Here is a 23,114-nt window from a genome sequence, read left to right as displayed (position 1 = left end):
TATGAATCGAACCCACTTCCGTAACAGAGTTTCCGTCACTCAAAAATTTCACCCACTTCCGTCACTCGGTTGCTTAGCAACAGGCCCTTTTCGAGTTTGTTTGTGATTTTATATTATAGAATAGATATATACACACACACACCCACCCATCCGTATTTTTCCCTCGGTAATATGGTCAGCATATTCGTATTGAGGTTCTCTCAGTGGAACAGGTATATGTCGTCTGCAAAAGCTGCGTTATTAGAGTTTCACTTTCAAGTAGCTTTGGTCGTCTGCTTTTTTGAAATTGGGAAAAAGAAAGCCAGACGAGAATGTGTATGAAGGGGGTAGCGCAGGATATGAGTAAGTCCAGTGCAGTAAGATTATTTGCATGTCCAGCCGCATAAGAGTATTACTGTGATGGCTTGATCCGCCATTGAATCTCATTTTAACAACGGTTGATGCTATGATCGGTCTCATTCGAATTCCTCCATTGACTGATTAACATGCTACGGCCGGGTGAGTAAAGTGAATGATTTTTTTCCCCGGAATGCATTAAATGAGTGTTACCTTGGGCCTTTCTTGCGCCCATGAGCCCCCCTTTTTTGGGCTCTATTTTCTTCTCTCGTACCCCAGCATATTCAGGGGCCCCAAACTAGATGGTTGGTCGGCCGAGCGCGCATTTTGGCTCCCCTCTTGTAACGTTGAAAGAGAGGTAAGAGTAGGGTGAAATTCGCGTCCCCTTTGTTAAGGCGCGGGGGCCACTAGGTCCACTTCTCTCCTCCTCCTCCCCCCTCTCCCCAGTTGCGGCCCTGTCCCTCATCCTGATAAAAAAAAAGAAAAGCGAAATCATTTCTATGTATTTGGTTCATTTTTTTTAGTTAATTTTTATGAATGAAATCAATCTTGGAACCCCCCCAGGCTAGAGTTCAGTGGTTGTTCTATTGTTCTATGTGGGGCCGTATTAACATCAGTCAGTGGCCTCGGGAAAAGCGATGTTCTAGGGCGGCGGTTCTCAACCTTTTTTTGACTCGCGGAGCCCTTTCCAGTATATAATTTCTATTGTGGGGCCCTGTTTTACTCGAGGAGCCCTTTTTTGTGCATAATTTTTATGGCAGAACCTTGTAGGCCTCCCTTATTTACTTATCTATCAAATTTACCGATACATTTTATTTCCCTCGAGTCGCCGCGGAGCCCCTCGGAGGTGCACAAGGAGCCCTTGGGGCTCCGCGGAGCACCGGTTGAGAACCACTGTTCTAGGAAGAATCCATAATTTTCCAGATGCTAATGAGTAGCATATTTACATGCTTAAACTTGAAAATCATTGTGCTAGATCTCATCTCTCTTTTTCTATGGACATGAGTTCCCCATGGCCCCCCACAAGGGGGCTGGCAGGCAGGGCTGTCTTAAGAGCATGGGCCCTGGGCCAAATGATTTTTCTGAAGACCTACGTGGTGAATTCTTGGAAATTCCAACCACATTTCATTTTTGCGAGGCATCTTTTCTATCGGGGCCCATGTGTTAAGACGGCACTGCTGGCAGGGCTCCAGCCCTGTACCTGGAACGGTTATCATCATTTTTTTATTTTTCATGCAATAAATTAACTATAGAGGGGGCCCAAAAAAAAAATCCCAGCCTAGGGGCCCTGCTTTAGGATGTGGGGGGGGGGGGGCATGTTCCCCAAGCCATACCCGGGTGGTCCCATGGGTTTTAAGTTGACTGGTTCTATGAGTAGTGCTATGAGTAGTTCTAAAAGTGAGGCATATGCAGGGGGTTCTCAGGGTGACCCCCCTCCTAAGCCGACCAAAAATTTGAATTTAAAAAAGTATTATGGCATAAAATAAATTGTAACATCGGAAGAAAATACCCTTTATATGCTATAATAAACAATTTCCATTTAAATTTAAATGCTTTTTAAAGGGTGGTAACTCAAAATTTCTCTGGAAGAAAATTTTTGTGCCCCCCTTAAAGGTTCATCCTGCGTACACCCATGAGTGCTGCTGGATTTTGAAAATAGCTATAGTTTACACTTTTTTATTTCACTTAGAAGTTTCATTTCTTCACATCTGAATATATTTTTTACATTTCTTTGTGCCCCCCCCCCCCCCAGCCACTTGTCATTCAAGAACCTGGGTTCGAACCCCACTGACGCAACAGTGGTGATAGGCTGAAGTTGGTTTTCTGTGGGTTCCCAATTTCGAAGCTTGAATGTGAGCCAATCTCCCCCATTAAAAAGTCTCTCTACAGAGAAAAACAGGCCTACAACGGTACAAATATTCAATCATTGCACTTTAATCATAATTTGAAATATAGATGTCAGCACTGGAAAATCGGACACAACACTATAGTCCGTTTCAGGTTAACTTTGCAGTGCAGAGAAAGGTAGAGAGTGTATTCCTTCGCCACAAAATATAGTTCCCATATATCGGAGGCTTACGATGATCATTTATGCAGAATATTTCAATTTTTTTGAATGATTGAAAATGAATACTGAAAAAATAGTGTTCTGAATCGATCTTTATTCGTTTAAGAATTTTAAAATAGAAAAAATAATGATCACCATTATGTGTAAAAAAAAGATTTTTCTCAGTGAGATTGGCGAGAATCAGCTATACCTTACCGCGACTGCGCATCGATACATTGGTTGAAAGGCTTTCGTTGTCATAGCAACGTGTGATGCGGTTCCCTCGTAGCTTCCCTTTCACTGCAAAGTTAACCTGAAACGAACTATAGATGCTCACTCAGGCTGTTAGGTGCACACACTTCGTTCCAGACTCTGCCACAAAGCTGGGTTGGAAGAGATCTCTGCAACTGGATAAGTCCGGTGGCAGAGTCCTGACGTTCATTCATTCAGCTACCTGCCATGTCCTCCCTTCCACTTTATTTTTACCCGTGGGCCCCTCAGGATGTCCTTAATGTGCAACGGGAAAGGCCATAAAACCTCTGGTTGAAAAACATTGCAACATCACATTAAATTATTCAAAAAGTGTTGGAATTGTTTGGTTTCTTTTCATTCAAAATCTCATCCGGAAGTTATATGCATGCTATCTATTGTGAAACCTAATTAAAACAAACTTGCTTGATGTAAGTTCATGTTAAATATAATTAAATCGGTTTCGAAACAAAATTTTATTAGCATGAAATATATATTTGATGTTTCTCTCTTGAGCGATGCTTTAACATGGATAATAAATAACTTGTATTTGACTCAAATGTTTCTTTTTTATCTTTAGGGTCGATGCAATCGCGAAAAACCTCCATGCAAGTATTTCCATCCACCTCAGCACCTGAAGGACCAGTTGTTGATCAATGGACGCAATCACCTGGCATTCAAGAACGCTCTTTTGCAACAAATCCCACTGCAGCCTCTGATTGCAGCCGCTGGTCAACTTCCTACGGCCGTGGTAAGTGGTGTTCTGAGCCATCACCTGGCACAGCATCAACTGCATCAGCAGCAACAACAGCAACAATATGCTGCTCTTAACTTTCTTAACGCAGCTGCCGCAGTTAAGGTGAGTTTGTCGGGGCCGCAGTGACTTCTCCATGCTTTGTTGGCTATCTTCACTCTTACCACCAGACTGACCTTAAAATATTAACAGAAAGATTTTTTTTCACACTTTTGGAAGTCAATTCTTGTTTTTTGGTTTTTTTTTGTAAACTGTGTTTTTGTTGAGATTTTCACCAATTTCTCTTTAGTAATTGATTATAATGCTATTCGACTTTCCTTTATCTTGAAAAGAGTTTTGGTTTCATAACGGATTTCTTTTGAATCGTTTTGAAGGTATTTTAAAGTCATAGGCAACCAAGTACAAAGGCATTAACAGTGTGCTGGAGTTGGCAGTGTCTAACTTTAACAGGCCCATAACTAGGCTGGGCAGAATGGCAGGCTTCACAAAAAAAAGTACTTATTTTGCATAATAATAACCTTTTCAGGGGCCTTCTGAGAAAGCATGTTACGGTCCTGAACTTTATGTAAGAGAGAGGGAGAGAGAGAGATTATTTTTCTTGACCACTATACACCAAGGAAATAGACAAAAATTACCTCTTTACTTTCGTCACTTAAGGGTCATTTTTTAAAGTTAAGGCAGGCTACTAAGTCCTTATTTCAGGTTGTCACGCGACTGTACATGCCATAAGAAAAGCAAGATCTTGTCTTCCATGATGTAATAGTTTTCACATTTGCCGAGATTGTAAGAGACCAGGGTTTTATTCCCGGCAGAGAATACTGGACTTTTCTTTCTGAGTTCCTTGCATAATACCTACAAAGTCTCTTTCCTTGAGTTGTGTAAAAGATTTTGATTTATATGAATTAGTTCTAGGAATACGTGGTCCAGTACTACAGCCATTGTATTGGTCAAGTGGTCATAGTGTTGGACTCGCATTGCAAGGACCCGGGTTCGAACCCTACCATCGCCATGGTGGCAATCGGCTGAAGTTGGGTTTCTGTAGTTCTCAACTTTGAGGTGAGAATGTGAGCTGATCTCGCTGTTAAAAAGTTTCTCCACAGAGAGCAACAAGGCCTACAACGGTACAAATATTCAATCATCACACTTCACTCATAGTTGAAAAAAACTAATGGCAGATATACAACAAATACAAATACAACGCCACAACAGGCAAAATGCCCAACGAGGTGGCTGATAAAAAGATGCCCATAAAAATATGGATGTCATATATTAAAAAAAAAAAAAACAGCAACCCAATCAAAAATGCAATTAACACACAAGCATTACATAAATTTCATGTTAGGTTCACAACACATATACCCACATTTTCCAGCATGGCCTAGATCTTCTTCGACCTTCTGCTTATATCTCTTCATTGAGACAAAGCGGTGGGCCATGTGTGATCTGGTTAGGAGGTCCAGTACTACAAAATGCTGTTGTTACTGGAGGCTCTGCAGCACCCCAGACTCTGATGCTACTAATACAGTAATGGTACAACAATCTTCAGTGGTTTTGATCTTGGTTTGAATCTGAATTGCACGATTATGTTTCTTTAACGTTCTGCCAGGCACAATATTTTGACTGCTGAGTTCGGATGCTATGTACTTGATGGCCACACATTCAAAAACATTATAAACACCTAATTAAGTTTATTTATATAACTATGATGAACATCGTTATTAGGGGTGTCAATAGAAGGAAAAAAAACAAAAGTTGCAGTGAAAAAAACATGCATTTCACATGAATCTAGTCGAATAAATTTTAATGAGGCAGGGCGAGGTGAAAAAATGGCTGCACTCTTCCTTGAGGTCAAATGTGCTCGATGAAAGGTTAAACCAAGGAATAGGTTTTAGAACCCATCAACCAACCATTTTAACTACTTTACGATCAAGGACATATATTTCATCCAAATGCAAGTGGAATGAATTCATACAAGTTCTCTGTTTTCTTTCCTCTCTACTTATCCCGGAGCTTTGTTGCAACCCTATAATTTTTTTTTTTCCTTTTGGTGTTTTTGCATACCCAGATAGTGATTTTTTCCCCCCACGTATCTTATAACAGTGAAAAAGAACAGGTAGGGTGAGGGTGAAAAGAGAAATGTACTTTGTACCTACATTCTTATCAACTTATCTATTGTACTATTTTACTCTTTCATTTGCGTTTTTTTTTCCTTCCCTTTCTTTTCTTTTTTTCCCCTTCTCGTTTTTCTTACATGTGGTTAGGTTAGGACAAGGTTACCATATCTATCGCTGATTCTTCAAATAGGGAATGTCTGAATTTCTTGCCAATCGCTTGTAAGCGAAGGAGTTAAGCTAGCTCCTGGCTTTAATATTCTTTTGTAAATTCCACTAGTTCCATTGAAATGGTGGTAATGGGGGAAAAAACATCAACAAATGTATTCTGTGAAGTCAGCATTCAAAATTCAATAATAACCAGCTTTTATGGTAATGTGTCAATCCTTTTTGGCCCATTTACTTTTTTTCGTTGTATATGGACATGATATTTGAGTGTTATATACAATGATATTCATAGTTGATTCCTTGGACCAAACATTAATGTTGGCATGGCATCAGCATAAAACCCACAAGCCTCCACAATTATGTTTTTTAAAACATAAATGTGGAGGCTTGTGGGTTTTATGCTGATGCCATGATGACACTCAAATTATGTTTTTTAAAATATAAATACAGATAAGCCAAGAAATATGTGAAATAGTAAACTGAAGGATTGTTTTGAAAAAAATTGTATTGTGCATGATGATATTTAAACAAGTTTTCAACTACAATAGTTCATCTCAAAATAACTTTATTCTTCAAGGAAAAAGACATTTTCTGGGTATTATTCCGAGGTAAACTCTGAAAGCATATTCATGTGGTGTCTGCTGGGAATAAAACCGAAGTCCTCTTGCAAACCAAACAAGTGTGCTATCATGTACACCACTAGAGACTTGATCCTGCCTGCCTTATTTTGCTCACTGTGGCATAAGGCTCTGAAGTATGAGTAGCCTCTCTTAACTTCAGCAAGTGGTTCCCTGTTGGGACAGTAGAGAGTAAGAGATAGACAACTTTTTTTCTCAGTCCAAATACATCAAGGAAATAGAATGCCGGTTTTCTTGATGCAAATTGTTAAACAAGAAAGGTATGGTCATGTCTCCAGTAGCGTATATGGTAATGAACTTGCTCACTTTGCAAGAGCCCTGGGTTTGATTCCCGGCAGAGACCAGATGACATTTCTTTCCAAGTTCACCTGGGCATAATATCCAGAAAATGTCTATTTCCTTGTAATTGGCTGATAAAGCAGTTTCACTCTGACTTTATCCTTATTTAAAAAAAAAGCTGGATTTAAATTTTTTGATTTCATCATAATCCCTTTAGGATAAATGAAATAAAAAGACAGAAAATAAATGACAAGTACTGGCTTCCAAGAGTGTTTTTTTATTATTATAATTCCTTTACCAATTAATAATTATTTAATAACCAAAACTATATATAAATCTTAAATGATTTGTAATGAATCTCACTCGCTAGTTTCCCTCTCCACTTCATTTAACATGCTTTTTTTTAGTGCTATTATTTGATGGATTAATTTACAGTGGTACCTCGACCTACAAGTGTCTCTCTTCTTGTGATTAGAGAGTTATTGACTCTTCATGAGTCAAAAGTGTCGCTAATGATAAATACACCAAATCGCAAGGAAACACTCAACTAACTAGTGTGTAAAGTATCAAGTGAAGGTCTTTGTGAACGTTCTACGGAGAAAGCATGAGGTTTTTAAGTCATTCAAATCAATAGTTATACTGTATTCTTCTTTTATATGTATACTATACTGTTTTTGTGAAATAAATTGTGGGGGGGGGGGGGGTTGTGGGGGTCAAATTAGTGGAATTACTTTTACTTTATATGGAAAAATTTGATGATTCGATATACGAGATTTTCATGATTATGCGAATAATAAGTTATTAATAACTCGTGAGTCAAGGTACCACTGTATTTGTTTATCACTAGTTATTTTACGCTTTGCTGTCTGGGGAAATTGTGTTGATGCATGTTATAGATAGATTTTTTTTTTAATTTAAATTATTTGCTTGGATTTCTTGTGTTATTACTAACAAGGGGTGCATATTGTGTTTGTGCTTTGGTTTTTTTACACATCGCAATGTTATAGTCAATCATCATTCTTTCACAAACATTATGTAAAATGCCGATTTCATTTTTTGAATATATGGATGTTGTTCTTTGCAAATGAACATGATCGTGTAAAAAAAAAAAAATTCAAAATGCTCATATGTGATGATTGGCTGTAAATACTCGTTCAACACACACACTGAATTAGTCAAATGGTCTACACTAATTGCACACTTCACTTGCATGGCATATGCTTTTTTTCTCTCCCCGTTAAGGAAAAAAAAATATTTTCACGTTAATTTCATTTTTTTTTAAGAAATGGTTTAGTTGACTTTGCTTTTTTCCTTCCTCCGCCCATTTGTTTCTCCTACGTAATCCATTTATTTGCTTTGCACATAATGAATACACTTGCATGATTATGGTTTTGTGTATCGAGTGGCTTACAAAGCATTGGAAAAGACGGAAACAAAGGATCGAAATTAAACCTGTTGGAATGAAAAGAAACATTTCGAAGACAAAGGTTGTTGTTTGGAAACAAGTATGCAGATGGTCTGAGCCATATTGTTTGCTGCTGCTGGTATAAAGAGCACTCTATTTATTGGTTATGAGATAAGAAAATTCTGTCAAAATCACTTAAAAGAGATCGTCTTAAATGTTGTTTATAAACTGGTGAGCTGTTGGACATGGAGGTAGTTTGAGAAACGTTTTTTACCATCAATTTGTTCAGATACATTGCATGCATATTATTTAATGCCATATCATACACACATTTTATATGCATCGTATATCGTTTCACATTAATTTTAACATATATAAGTAAAAAGGAATTCCAAGGGGGAATAATATAACAAATTTGTTATGAATTCATGTAATTACTGTCCAAATAAATCTGGATCGCTCTGGAAAAGTCATTGCATCAAAATTATTAATTAATTTTTATCTTTTTATTTGGCATTTTCAATATCCATTATTTCTTCCTCAACCTAGAATTTTAAAAAGCTTAAGGTTAAATCCGCTTGTCAGAAGAGAGTAAGATCAATGAATTAATTACTCTTTTTCTGGTTGCCTCTTTTCTCTCCTTATTCTGGCTGCTTCTATCGTTCATTGTTTACTACATAGGTGACCAACCTGCAGCTATCGTATCAACCATTCCATAGTACTAATCTTTTCATGCAAAGGTCATGCTCAAAGGCATGCTTGTCAAAAAAAATTCTGAATGTAGAGAAATTTTTTCATTCACCATTTTATCACTCTTTGAGGAAAATGGTATGGGCTGCTATGGCAGTCCTAAGCAACTATAAATGATAGAAATTATAAAATAAGAGTTGCACGTGCACAGGGTGCAATTTTTCTTGATACTGATTTACTATGTTGGAGAAGGAGAAAAAGAACCTACACACACGCAATAGCACATATAACTGTAAAAACTGAAAGACTTGTAAGACCTAATATTTTAGCAATTATAAATTAGTATATTTCTTAGAATAAGCTCTGCAGTGAGTGGAAAAACATTAAAATTTATGGGTGAACTAAGTGAAAAGCACCACATTGGTGTATTAGACATAATTTTCCAGGACGAAATTTATATTTGACTATATTGGAGCCTTGGTAAATTCAAATTTTGGATAATTCAAAATTTCACAAGCTTTCCTTGAGTTTTCTGTTTAATGTTAAAATTTCTTGTTTAATTCAAAAATTTTTTTAATGTTTTGTATAGAAGCAATAGTTGTGGGGAGGGAAAAAATCATGGTTTTTGCACAGGAGCAAATTTAGTTTGCAAAAATTCTATAAGCAATCAGACTTTGTTACTCTCGACCAAGTTGTTATACAATAAATATTTGAAGAACAAAAGTACACAATTTGAAAATTCGGACGTAATTTCAGCAATTTATTGAGATGTTCTTTCTATCTTGAATTCTGGTGCAAACTGTGATGCTAACTTTCTGTCTGGTGAGCAATGTGAAAAGAAATGTTGAGCCAGTCCTGAAGATATACCCAAATTTTAATAGACTAGATTTAAAGAACGAGTATGTCTCCCTTTGAAAATGACACCCTTTGTATGCTGAAACACATCAGAATTTAATTTGGTTTTCTTATTAAATTTATTTTTTAGCAACTTGGTTCGCAAAAAAATTTTACCATTATTGATCGAAAACTGGCAAAACTCAGTGATATAATTTTATAAAAAAGCCTAACCATGCTGAATAAATCCAACAAAAGAACTTGAATGACAAATGATCTATCTCAAATATGAATTGTCAGTATAGAAAAAAAAGGTGCCTGAATGGTGCAGTGGTAAGATGATCATCTTCCATAATAGATGTTACCGTCAGGGTCAACGGATTCGAATCAGGCGAAAAAACATAGAAAACAAGTCTTTTTACCTACCAAAACCACTGATAGATGGTGCCTTCATTTCCCATACAACTACAATAATAGTAAATTTCCTTACAGCGATGTAACCAGAGTTGGTGTATGGTAAAGTAATATAGGAAAATACCAAAATGTGCTAATTTAAATTTTAAGTGGGTTTTTTTTGATAATTTAATGCCCATTTTAACATTGTTCAACTGGAATGCATCGAGAATACTTACCATTTGATACAAATTACGTTGATCAGCCTATAGATCATGGTATACCATTCAAAATCTGAAACTTTTTGTCGTCATTTGAAGAGTTAGGAAGTATCAGAAAATACAAAAATTACAGTTATCAATTACTAAAATTTGGGAAACAGTTTCAAAACTGATGATCAAATTTTAATAATTGATAATTATTATCCTATGTGAATATTGTTGCTTAAGCTGCAATTTGTAGTCATTTTATGAACCCAGAATAGATTAATTGGGTAATTCAAATTTTGGATAATTCAAACTTTTTCCAATGACCTTGGACTTTGAATTAACCAAGCTTGACTGTATTTAAGTATCATATGTACTGTGTGTTTACTTATTTGCATTCTATAAACAAATTTTTATGTAAAAGTATTTTTTAAATCCTTTGAAGGACAGGCATTTTTCCAAAACCCATAGAAAAACATGTAAACACGTGGGGCACCATCTGTCCCAATGCCCTTCAAAAGGTTAAATACTGGGAACCAATTCTGAATAGTTTTAAAAAATTTAATTAATTAAAATTTGAATTTTATGTGATGATATTCATTGTCAACTTTTTGGAGATGGTATTTTCTGTAACAAACATTGTACATGGTACATCAAGTATAAGTGCATCAAGCTTCCGAAATTGTTTTTAAAACATAAATGCTGCATTGGCTAGGCCAGAAAATATGGTAATTAATTAATGATGTAAATTGATTATCAATCAATGAGTATCAAGTGGCAATAAGTTAACGAACATTTATTACCAATTGGTTTCGGCAAAGCTGGCTGCTATTATTACTAAACAAAGTATTGGTTTGTTTAAAGCCTGAAATGGGAAGGTTTACAAGCATTTTTTGGACAACAAGTTTGCTTCTGTAAATCCTAGGTTTTACCCAGTTATATATATCTAGAATATATTTATGCATACAAATAGAACCCTGTAATACTGTTTTAAAGGATCATTCTTAAGTGATCAATTTGCCGTCTTTGAATTGAAATTCCTCCCCTTAGGAAGAAGGCAGTGACAGAAGATATGGGTCTCGTGCTTGGTACTTCGGAACGATTAACGGCAACTATTTTATAAATAATGTGTTAAATATATTATCACTAGCTATAATACCCGGCACTGCCCGGGTTTTCTTCAATGAGACTTTTTGGATCACGTGAAATCTCTCTCTTTCTTTCTTTGAGGGGCATACGAATCGTGTCCAAGTTAACCAATATGGCGACTTCCTGCGGGACTCATGAAAGAAACAAATCTAGATTTAAAGAAACATAGAAATGAATAGTTTTCTTTTTTAAGGGGCGCACTATGTATTTCGATCCCCCCCCCCTCCCCCCATGAACTTCAAGTTACCCATCTGCCTGTTTCTGCTTCCCAAAATTGCTTAATTAAAGCTGCGGAATTTCTTCGATGTACTTTATGGGCCCCATAATTAATTTTAAAACAACTTAAACTATGTGAATTTATGAAGTTGAATATTAAAAAACAATATGGAGAGATTAATTTTCATGCTTGAGGAGATATAAATAAAAAGTTTAAATCAATGTTATTGCATGGATATCAACTCAAAAGTAGGTCCAGCTAATTACATCATATTTAATCTCTCCTGGGCTTCGTATATCTTTAAGAGAACTCATTATTTCAAAAATCGAGAATTCAATACAACTTTTAAATCTATTGATGTGGTAGAAAACCCACCAAATTTTTCCCATTTCTACAGTAAAATCGGCAATTTTAATACTGATTTCTATAGGGATTATCCTTTGTCTGTCCCTCAAAGTGATGCTGATGATGATTCTGACGTCTGTTCAAAAAGCTCTCATTACTGGGAAGATTGAAAAAGTGGCAAACCTTTATAAAGGCATAAGCTATTATACATACACTGGCAGCGTTAAAAAAGTAGCAAACCATTGTAAAGGCATATATACGTCTGAAACGCATTGTTATGGAACCACGGTAGCCAAAGTAAACGTTCCGAATGTGATTGTTGAAGCCCCAAAACCATTGTTGCCCGACAGTTTTTCGTCAATTTTGGGCATTTGCCCAGCTCTGACGAACTTTTAAAGTAGCCTACGGTTCAATCCCGGTCGTGTTTGGTATATATGCAAAATCTGGCGACGATCGGTCTAAAACTGTAGATTTGTATAAAGAACATACATGCATGCATACATACATACTTTGACATTTATATATAAGATGAATAACCTAACTGTGATGTAACAGTACTGTAAAAGTTTATTTTATTTTTTTAAATTCATGAATTAATGTGGGATATGATGGTGCTCACAATATATGCTATATATCTGGGGTTCTCAAACTTTTTCTAACCACAGCGCCTTTTTTTCCTATTCAATGCTTATCTGTGAGCTCCGCCAAGTTCCCAGAGCGGTTTAACAAAGAATCTCTTCGAAATACGTTTCATTTGTCAATGTTTTGTCAACATTTGTCAATGTTTCAAATGTCAGGGCACCGTGGAGTAGCGACCCTGACAAAGGTTGGAAGCACACTAGGGGGGGGGGGCCATAGCACACAGTTTGAGAACCCCTGTTATATAGGTCTATCAATACATGGTATAGCAGGGTTCTGCTACACATGAAAAATGTCTGTATTGAACATTAGGCAACAGGTATTCAGATTATGATCTTGGTGTTTTAAGTTTTGTTGTGACTGTGGTTGATTTTTTTTTCCTCCAGATTTTTAAATTTCAGTTTTCATAATTAAGTTTTTCACAATTTACTCATTATTATGCTGAAATCTTTGCAGGCCACCACATCACCTTATTTGCCTGCGATGGCCACAGCGTCAACCCTGAGCCCATATCTAGGTCAGACTGCAATGATGACGGGACTCTTGCCTGCTGATACTATAGCATCTCCATTGAGTTTAATACCGTCTCCTCTTGTTGCAGCAGCGGCGGCAGCTCATAAGTTGCCGAGGACTGACCGTTTAGAGGTTTGAGTGAAATGTTTTCAAACACACACACACGTATACAAAAGTGCAATATTGTTCGTTATTCTATTTATTCTTCATGCAAATGAATTTGAGTTTGTTCAAATAATGGATTAGGATCACTGAATAAACAGAACTGACTAAAAAAAAAATTTATTTGATTATTTTTTCTAGTGGTATCTCTTAGTTTCCTGACTTTGCTTTTATAAATAACAAATAGCCATGTTAATTGTAACTTAAGGACTTCATTTTCAAGTATCTAAACTTGATTTTAATGTTAACTTTACCCAGTGACTAACGAGTAATCTACCTCCCAACTTGGAAACTGATATCGCATCTCATATATCTTCTTAATCGGCATCTCAAGGAAATCTGCACTATGCGAATGAAATGGGCCAATGGTTCCATTGACTTGGGCTTTTGGTGATGGCATTTGATTACAATGAATTAAGGGTCACACCCTTGTGAAAATGAGTTGCTGATCATCAGTAGTTGATGCATAAAATGGGCGAGAGGGATTTTTTTTGATGAAGTGATTGAAACATCAACACTTGCCTACTATTTGCGAACAAACCCACTCTATCTCTGATGCAATTTGCTACTATTTTACCTCAAGAGAGGTAGCTATCGATGCTCATGCTTTTTACGAAACAATAATGTATTTATGTAAGATCAGTACATGTAATGTGTTCAGAGGCTGTTATTTATCTTTGAAATCAAAGAAAAGAAACTTTCATAAATGGGTGTAATTGAAATGTTTCAGGTTTTATTGCTCCTTGAAAAGGACTTTTTGTTTCTCCAAGTTGGGAAATAACGAAAAATCAATTCCACGTGACCATCACTGTAATCAAACAGGAAAATGCAAAGCCATCATAATACCCACACCACTGAACCATCGTGAAACAGAAACTCTATTACTATTACTCCAAAACCACACATGCACCAGAAAAAACAAGTGTAAGCATTGCAATTACCATCCTTATCAATGATGGAAATAAGTTTTCAATCTTGAAATTGTCTGTAGTCCTGATTTGAATAGACAAGTAGTATTTGAAGTTGCCGCTGTGGTGGTCAAGTGGTCATAGTGACGGACTTGCATCATGAGGATCCAGGTTCAAACCCCAGCGTCGCTGCAGTGGCGGTTGGCTGAAGTTGCTTTTCTGTGGTTCCCAACTTCGAGGCCCAAATGCGAGAGCCGATCTCCCCATTAAAAAGTCGCAGCAGAGAGCAACAGGCCTACAATGGTATAATTATTCATTCCTTACACTTCACTCACTATGAGTTGAGAAAAAACTCATAGTTAAAAAAAAATTGATTTCAGATAGCAGCACTACACATAACAAGCATTACACAGGAACAAACTTCACGGAAGGTTCACTATACATACACACACACATTTCCAATATGTAAACCAATTCGTTAGAAGTTCAGCAGTGGAATATGGATGAGGTGCATGTCTGGTTTAGTAGTAGTATTTGAAGTTAGACAAGTAGGTATCTACTTCAGTAGACTACTTTTTATTGCAAAGAACAGAATTATATCGAGGACTGCATTGAATGCAAACTCCAATCTATGACAACGTAGTAGCCCGGAAAACTTTTATTCATTGAAGACTGCATTGACACACACTTGAATGCTTCAACATAAAGAATTGATATCTTTTTTCTTCAGTGCCCATCGATAACCTGTTTTCATCTACTTGTTTAAAACAAAATCATCATTGCATTAATACAGATTTACTCAATGAGTTGTTTTCAAAGAATAGTCATTCACATCTGTAAACGTGTACCATTTTTATGGTACTCTGATAACAAAAAAAAAAAATCCAACTTGTTTTTAATTCCATATAGGTGGTGTTCACTACATTGTTTCAATCATAGAATATCACTATTATTTAACTTAGGTACTATCTATCAATGGCAACAACGCTTTTTCCTCAGACATATTGTCCTCATTTTAATGTCTGCAGCAATCAAACTTTTCAAGTTGCAAGTCTTTCTTGTTCGCATATCACGATCATCTTTGAGAGAAAATGATAGAGATTATACATATATGATGCGATATCATTTGAATTTTTTCAGTGCTCCATATGTAAACCTAAAATTTCTCTTCAACAATAACACATGTGAAGATCTGAGACATGAGAAATCTCATTAGCTATCTAGGATGCTGTTATTAAATAGCAGACGTTTCCCTTTTTTTATTTTTCTGATATTTATCATAAATTATTTTAGTTAATTGTTACTGCATAAGGGGCCATTCAAGTATTACGTAAGCAAATTTTTAGCCATTTTTGACCCCCCTCCTCCTTGTCAGCAAAATTTCGTCATCAGCTCTGCCCCTCTGAATTCTAACTCATATTTTCATAAAGGGTGGTTGCTGACGTAAACATTATCCAAACCCCCCCCTCCCCCCCTTGTCATCAAAAGTCAGGAAATCGGACCCCCCCCCCCCAATCGATGATGACATAATACTTGAACGGCCCCTAATCTATATTTTTTTTATTAGTTTTACTTTACTGAAATGATTTCCATAAAATGACAATTTTTATCATGATTTACTCGTTAATCATTAAAAGTTGCCAGTTTTTTAAGTGAGAAATTCCCCCCAAAAATTTACAGAACGATTTTTTTAGAAATCTCATGTAATTTGTAATTTTTTTAAATGTAAATTTGCCATTCACCAGTTCCTGCAATAATACAATAATTTTATTTTGTAAATAATGTAAACATACAATGTAAATTACTACATGATTATATATACACAATTTTTCTTTTACCGCTTTCAAAAAAACTGGTGCTTGTCTTTTTTGTTACTGCTTTGCAAGCCTACTTTCCTTTGGAAAAAAAAAGAAAACAGCAATTTGTTTTCCCTCCGCTTTTGCTTCTCGCAGGTGTGCCGGGAGTTCCAGCGTGGAAACTGCAAGCGCAGCGAAACCGAGTGCCGCTTCGCCCATCCCCCAGAGCATGTGACCATCGACAATGGTGAAGGCACTGCTACGGTGTGTATGGATTTTATGAAAGGTCGTTGCACGCGGGACCAGTGCCGCTATTTCCATCCCCCAGCCCATTTGCAAGCGCAGCTGAAGGCCGCTCAAACTCGAGCCAGCACGGCTGCAGTGGTAGGCTTTTACTATCTATCTGTCTCTTCCTAAATTCACTCCACCTATACACACTTATCTATCCATCTCGCTGTCCATGCTTCACACATTTGCTGGACACTTATTATTCAAATATTTTAAGTTGTCTCGTGCGTATATCGAGCAGTTGCTGAAGAATGCTTGCATTCATACATGGTGCAGTTGTATGCCTTTTGAAAATGCCCATGCATGCATGTGTGTTTTAAATGTGCTGAAGTTTCAATATTGCTAGTTTTAATATCTATAACCCTGATAGTAAAACAAAAAACTAAAAGTAAAGATGCAGGCATGCCTTTTTAATTATGGAATCAAGAAGTGTTACACGAACTCACATGATGTAAACTGCACTAAGTTATTTTGAATCACATTGCTTATAGCTCTACATTTCAGAATTTTTATTGGTGTGGTTATTGTGGTTGATCATGTAAAAGATCATTTCGGTTTACATACATGATACAACATGAAACAAAAATACGTCTGAGCCTGTATTTGACAACATAAAACACGAAATTGCTATTCAGTAATCTACTACTATGTTCAAAATGTTCAGAGACTTATTTTATTATGGAATGATGAATACAGATAGAACCTGTGTTTATTTGGCGTTTCCTTTGTAGGAACTACTCTGTGCACAATTATGCATTTTTGTCATTGTTCATACAAACAAGAGATTGCAAGCCTCCTTTTGTCATGTCCTCCAGTGCCTTCGTCACTGTTCACTGTACTTTGGAACATGAGAATCGTTGCCCCATGAGCAAATTTGTTATCTGAGGAAAAAAAGAAAAAAGTCATACAGGGCAAGATCACAAGAATAAGCTGGTTCCAGAAGTATTGGAATGTGATGTTTTGACAGGTAATTTGACATTAGGAGGGGACTCATAAGCTAGCACATTATCATGATAGAGCAACCACCACTTCCCCTTCCACAGATCTGGTCACTTGTGTTTCACCGAATCATGCAGACGTTTAATGATTAATAGCCCCCCCCGGTGTCAGATTTATCAGTCAAAACATCACAATCTGATATCTTCACAACCAGATTGTCCTCTTGATCTCGCCCCATGTGGCTTTTTCCTTGGATAAAGAAGGCAGCAGTTCTTAGCTTCTGAAGAAGAGCAGCGATGAAGGCACTGGCGATTGTGACAAGAAAAGGCTTGCAATCTGTATTTACATCTTTGTATGAACAATGGCTAAAATGCATAATTGCACAGGGTAGTTACTTTGAAGGAAAAACCAAATAAACAAGTTCTATCTGTATTCATTCTTCTATAATAAAATAAGTCTCAAAACTTTTTGAACTTTGTAGTATTTGTATAATTTTACATGATATTATTTGAGATTAGGGCTGCCGTATGCACGGTTCAGAAAATGACGAGCATGTTCCATTAGTGTGATACATAAAATGCCATTGCATCAATATGTATAATCCTGTTCAATACTATCTGAGTTGCAGAACTTAGTGAATTAACATAATTTTTCACAAAATTCTGATTCAGAAGATGAATTAAAACTTGCTGTAGACAATAACATTTTTTTGTTATACATGCAATAAAAACATTAGTACAAGATATACGGAAGACTGGATGTTGTGAAGATATTTATTATTTGAGATGTTAATTTTTTAAGGAAGGAAAAAACTCATCTCTGCCTCTACCGGGAGTCTAACCCGGATGAGTCGAACAGAGATGAGTTTTTTCCTTCCTTAAAAAATTAACATCTCAAATAATAAATATCTTCACAACATCCAGTCTTCCGTATATCTTGTATTAACAAGTGGAGAGCGACATTCATGTCATATAAAAACATTAGTCTTTCATTTTTCTGACTTCTAAATTGTATAATGTTAATGGGTGCTCAAACTTTTTGGCTTTTGGGCCATATTTCACACAGGGTTACTTTTGCAAACAGTAAGAGTTAAATTACCTTCTTTGTGAGTAAGATAAGAATGAAATCAATTTAAACACATACTGTATTTGATTTGATATGTGTAAAGGTCTTTATGAATGCCAATCAGGGTTTTCCTAATCCTATCATGCATAAATGCAGTAATATTTTTAACTTTACGCCCTATGTTGCATTTTAAAATAAATCTTTATGACATGGCAAGCCTAATAAAATTCTTAAAAAGATTGATCACATCTATAAAACAACAGAGTTTCCCTACTCGCATGGTAAAATGTACTTTAACCTTACTAGAGACAACCATTGACATTACAAAACATTCATGTCAGCATTAATAGCTGTTCTAGACAGTGAAATCAAACACCTCTGATTCGGACTACAGGGTGTCCATTTCAATTGTCCCTAATTTTCAAGTAGTGAGTGAAAATCAGAAATGTTTCATAGTGTGGCAATATTAAAAATAATTGACTGAAGAACTCTTGAGAGTTTGACAACAAATTTTATGAATGTGTCGTTATACTAAAAATCTTCAATGAATAAGGCAAATACCAGGAAATACTAAAAAATTCCTAATGCATTTCGACACGCTGACTGAGAGTTTCCCACTTGGATTGAGTACCAAATTTTCAATTTCTGTTGCTCAGCGAAATGAAAAAAAAAAAACCGTCTGTTCAAGTCAAACGTTGTGACAAGAATGAAGCAAAGATTTTTGCAGCAACCTGATTGGCTGCTTGCAAAATAAAGCTATCTGATTGGTCTATTAAAATTGTCTTTAAATTCCCATTCGTAATGAATTTAAGCCATGGCTGCGATCGGTGGTGTTGATTTACTGTTGTTTACTAATTTATTTCTGAAGGCCTGGATGTGTGTGCCTTCATAGAAGTCTAAATCTGCCGTAGATTTCACTTTGGGAAAAACTTGCTTCCTGAAATTTGAATCTGCTTATCTCTGCTACAGAGATTCAGTTTTTGCCTATGTTCTTATTGATGATGAGCATAATTTTCGCTTCAGAATTTTTCTATGTGTGGTCACATTACATATGTCCAACAAAGTTACTGAACATAATTGCTTGAAATCTCCCCCCCCCCATCTAAAATCAATGGTGTGCTCTTTCATGTGATATGGTCACTCATAGGCTTATATTTCCTTGCTGACGCATCTGTGATTGCAAATACTTACCTGTATTTATTACATTTTGAGGTAGTGCATAAAGTGCACTACCCCAAATGCAACATTGAGAGCCCAATGTTATCTTTTAGTAAGATGCCCCCCCCCCCTCCCACACGGGGGCATGAATGTCTGATCAGTTTGAGACACAATGTTCTCAATCGAATCTAGTGGACCTGGCTACTGATTGTATATCATTTTGAGTAATGGAAGGAGCACATGTGGAGAAGAGCACGGATTTTTTCACTCAAACTGTGATTTTGTTGCTCTTTATTTATATACTTTCCTCACCCTGTACAGCTGTTTGTCGAGTATGGTAATTCTAAAATAAGGTTAATTGAAGTGGATGCCCTGTGTAATTACTGATCCCTATATGAAGTTAGGTTATTTAACACAAGGGTTGTTAACAAGTATGATACTTGCTGTCCTTTGTGTAGAAAGTTGAATTCACAACATCATAGTTATAATATTTATAGAAATGGGAGCAGTAGTACTTTTGAATAAACTCGATCCATTTCTGTGTCAAAAACATTTCTGCAGCTGCACCATGTATGGACAACTTTGGGTTGCTCATGCAGTGCTTAGCATAATGTTGCCTGTAATATCCTTGTGCATTGATGTTGTTTTGTGAATTTTTAAAATATTTAAAAATATATTAGTCCAATACACCAGCAGTTCCTCAGCACCCACAGTTCTTTTGTTGAATTTCTTGAATAATTAAATTAAGTAATAATGAAAGAGTAAAATGAGAAGATCTTAACCGAAGTGTAAATCTTGAATTTGAAGTTTCAGAATTTAATTAAAATTCAAATAACATTGAAATATTCAGGACCTATAATATAGTGACCATATACATTTGATTTATAGTATATATTATTAGGCTTGCATTAGTTATTTGTATCAGTGGTTGTCAAACTTTGAGGAGCACTTTCCTAGGGAAATGCAATAATATCCAAATTTTTTTATCAATATCTTGATAAGCTTTTTTTTTATGCACTGGTTGACTTTTGAATCTTAGCAAAGCTTCTGCTTGAAAAAAAAGTTTGAAGCCACTTGATATATATTATATGCAGTGGTTCAAAATTTTGCCAAAAAAAATGGTTATAAGGAAAAATCAGTAATACAGAAACTCGAAAAAAATCACATTTTGACCATATTGAAACAGATGCCTAGAGGCACTAAAGGGTGTCATCTATGAACTTATTAGGCGGGAGGAGTGAGCTTTCATCAAAGGATTCATGAATCATACTCACATAATGTGACAATTCACATTATAGTGAACTTTATGATATGCATCTAATGTATGGTGCTGTTAACTGCAGCAGCAAAATGACAGTTTCCCCGTATCTTTAGATTTTTCAACAAACCAGTGTGAAATCATGCAACATTTCTACATTGTTTCTACATTGCATCAGCGATTGTGCGAAACTGGGGCCCACACACACACACATATAGGTGCACAGACACATCTTTGCTGGTTTTCCTACAGATGATCCATGGAACTCCATATTACACTCTGGGTGATTTGTGAGCCCCTCATGTTACACTACATGTGAAATCAAATTATATATAACATGCTGTTGACTCATTCTTGCTAGTCATCTCCATCCTATCAGGTGAACTGTAAGAAGTGCTATGCAAAACTAGTTTGTGGTGTGCCTGATTGTGCTTGGCATTTGTGACATGCTCCTTCATGATATTCCATTTCCATAAGCTGATTTTTGCTTTTAATTCATCAGCGGGATTTTAAATCACTTTGTATATTATAACTAATGTTACAAGTATAGCACATGCATATTTGTTTTATTTCTTTTATTTTTTGACAGTATCCTCAAATCAGCATGAGAAAGATTTCTCATTCACACATTTTGGTATAAAAATATACTGGAATATTTATATTCCAGTTTTAATTTCCACACTGGGGGGGATGGACTAAAATTGCCTCCAATTATATTCATATTTAATTACGTTTAAAGCTTTGAATTAAATCAAAACTCATCTGCAATCTTGAATAATTTGCTTTTAATTTGCTGTACATATAATATATGCTTAGTAAAATATCCATATGAATCAGTTGGAGAAATGTGTGAAGTGATTTGTGAGGACATCATAAATTACGAGATTATATGGAAGCGTATGCTTCTTGACGAAGAAAAATTAATCAACTCTGGAAAAAAAAAAGAAAAAAATGTGATCATGATGAAATTATATAGTTAGTCCATAGGTTTCCAACTAGTGTTCTGCAGAACCCTGGAGTTACAGTATCAAGAAAAAGGCAAAATATATTATTGACGAGAAACAATAGAAATAGCTATATTGTAGGAACATACATATGTGTTTAGGTTTTGTGTAATCGTCTTGTAACCATCAAGGGTTCTGCTAGAACTGAAACGATGGAAACCACTGGATTAGTCTACTTGTATATTTATTTACTAAATGAAGCTAATTGGGTGTCAATTCAATGTTATGAACACAAGAAAAGTAAATGTACATAGAAACCATGATCAAATATTCATAACACAAAATTTTTAGGTTGTTGCATTAATATACACATTATTTTAGCACATTTTCATATTTTCTTAATGTTAAACAAACATTTCTTTCTTGTTGATTTGTTTTATTATAAAATTGTATATTTGTGCATATATAGTCATGGTCAGTGTTTAGCTTTGTCTTGCAGTGCACTGCATGAGATGTTGGGATCTGTATTGTGGATTATATTTGATGGATTATTATTATTAATATGGTAATTTTTGCCTTGTCCTCTGTGTGCTGCATGCGCTAATCTTTTCCCTGGTTTTATTTGGCTGCATAATTCATAGTTTTTTTGCGGTTCATGATTGATTTCCTTATTTCTTTTATGTTAACCCAATCAATCCTTCTGTATCATCACCACTACTATCAACTCCGCTAATTAGTGTTAATAATCCTTTATAATGAGAGAGCTAACATGAGCAGAAATTTCTTCGATTTTTAAAATAGCATTAGTTACTGATGGTTTTTTTTAACATCTATATTGTGTTATATATATATATATATATATATATATATTATGTGTGCATGATTTGTTGAAATTGTTAATGTGAAATTCAAGTAAAAGTGAACATATTCGTGAAATGAAAAAAATAAAACAACTCTGAGGAGAGACATGACACCATCTTATCAGATAACAATGAAGTTACAGTATTTTGGTTAACTCGGTGGTTGAAAAGCAAGAAAACTATTATGTGTACATATAACAAGTCATATTGAATCAGTACAAAAAATTGTATGCCTGTATATTCTCACGCTTCATGCAACAATATGCCAGAGAAATAGAATCAGAAAAAGTTGAGTAAGTTCTTTATAGGCAGTTTCTGCTGTAAAATTCTATGACCATCTGCAAAAACTCACTTTAGAAGCGTAAAAAAAAATTTTACAGCAGACTTCTTTCAGAGAGCACATTCTTGCATTATGAATCACGTGTAATTTTGATAGTCTATAAATTCGGGACAGTGGACCATGTTTTACTCTTCGAAATAGAATAATTTAGGGGCTTAGAATATCATGATAAATGAGACCAAGGTTGATACAGCTTTCCATTAATTGTTGTTGAGATAAACGACATCTAAACAGTATTAGTTCAGGATCATGCAAAAAGTTAAATGAAAATGAACAAAATAATGCCTTCATTTCCTTATCATACATTTATCTTAACCATTGTAAAACCATGCCTTCCGATCAACTTGTCTTCCTTTTTTTTCCCATCTTTTTGTTACTTTTTTGTAAAAATTTGAGGTAAAATTTCCTTCTATTTTTATGACT

The 23,114-nt window shown here is 35.6% G+C and overlaps 1 protein-coding gene across 10 annotated transcripts in view; it reads left to right on the top strand.

Annotated features, from left to right (window-relative positions):
- The window catches only part of LOC149070705 (muscleblind-like protein 1), a 139,235-nt gene that overhangs the window by 100,280 nt on the left and 15,841 nt on the right, over positions 1-23,114 (top strand). For 5 of the 10 annotated variants that reach the window (XR_016194996.1, XR_016194997.1, XM_089248750.1 and 2 more), the window contains exons 3-5: positions 3,213-3,491; positions 12,917-13,105; positions 15,996-16,223. Coding sequence is in view for 8 of the 10 variants with exons in the window: in XM_089248750.1 (XP_089104876.1) it covers positions 3,213-3,491; positions 12,917-13,105; positions 15,996-16,223 (696 nt within the window). In the remaining 2 variants the exon portion in view is untranslated. The remainder of the gene's footprint in view (positions 1-3,212; positions 3,492-12,916; positions 13,106-15,995; positions 16,224-23,114) is intronic. The other 5 variants (XM_089248751.1, XM_089248752.1, XM_089248755.1 and 2 more) reach the window with 3 other exon arrangements.

Source organism: Pholcus phalangioides, unplaced genomic scaffold (assembly GCF_987345545.1).
Source record: "Pholcus phalangioides strain wild (caught in Gottingen) unplaced genomic scaffold, Ppha-v1.0 ptg000020l_1, whole genome shotgun sequence".
NCBI lineage: Eukaryota > Metazoa > Arthropoda > Arachnida > Araneae > Pholcidae > Pholcus > Pholcus phalangioides.
Note: the sequence above shows the minus strand (reverse complement) of the source record. Positions and strands in the feature narration are given on the sequence as shown.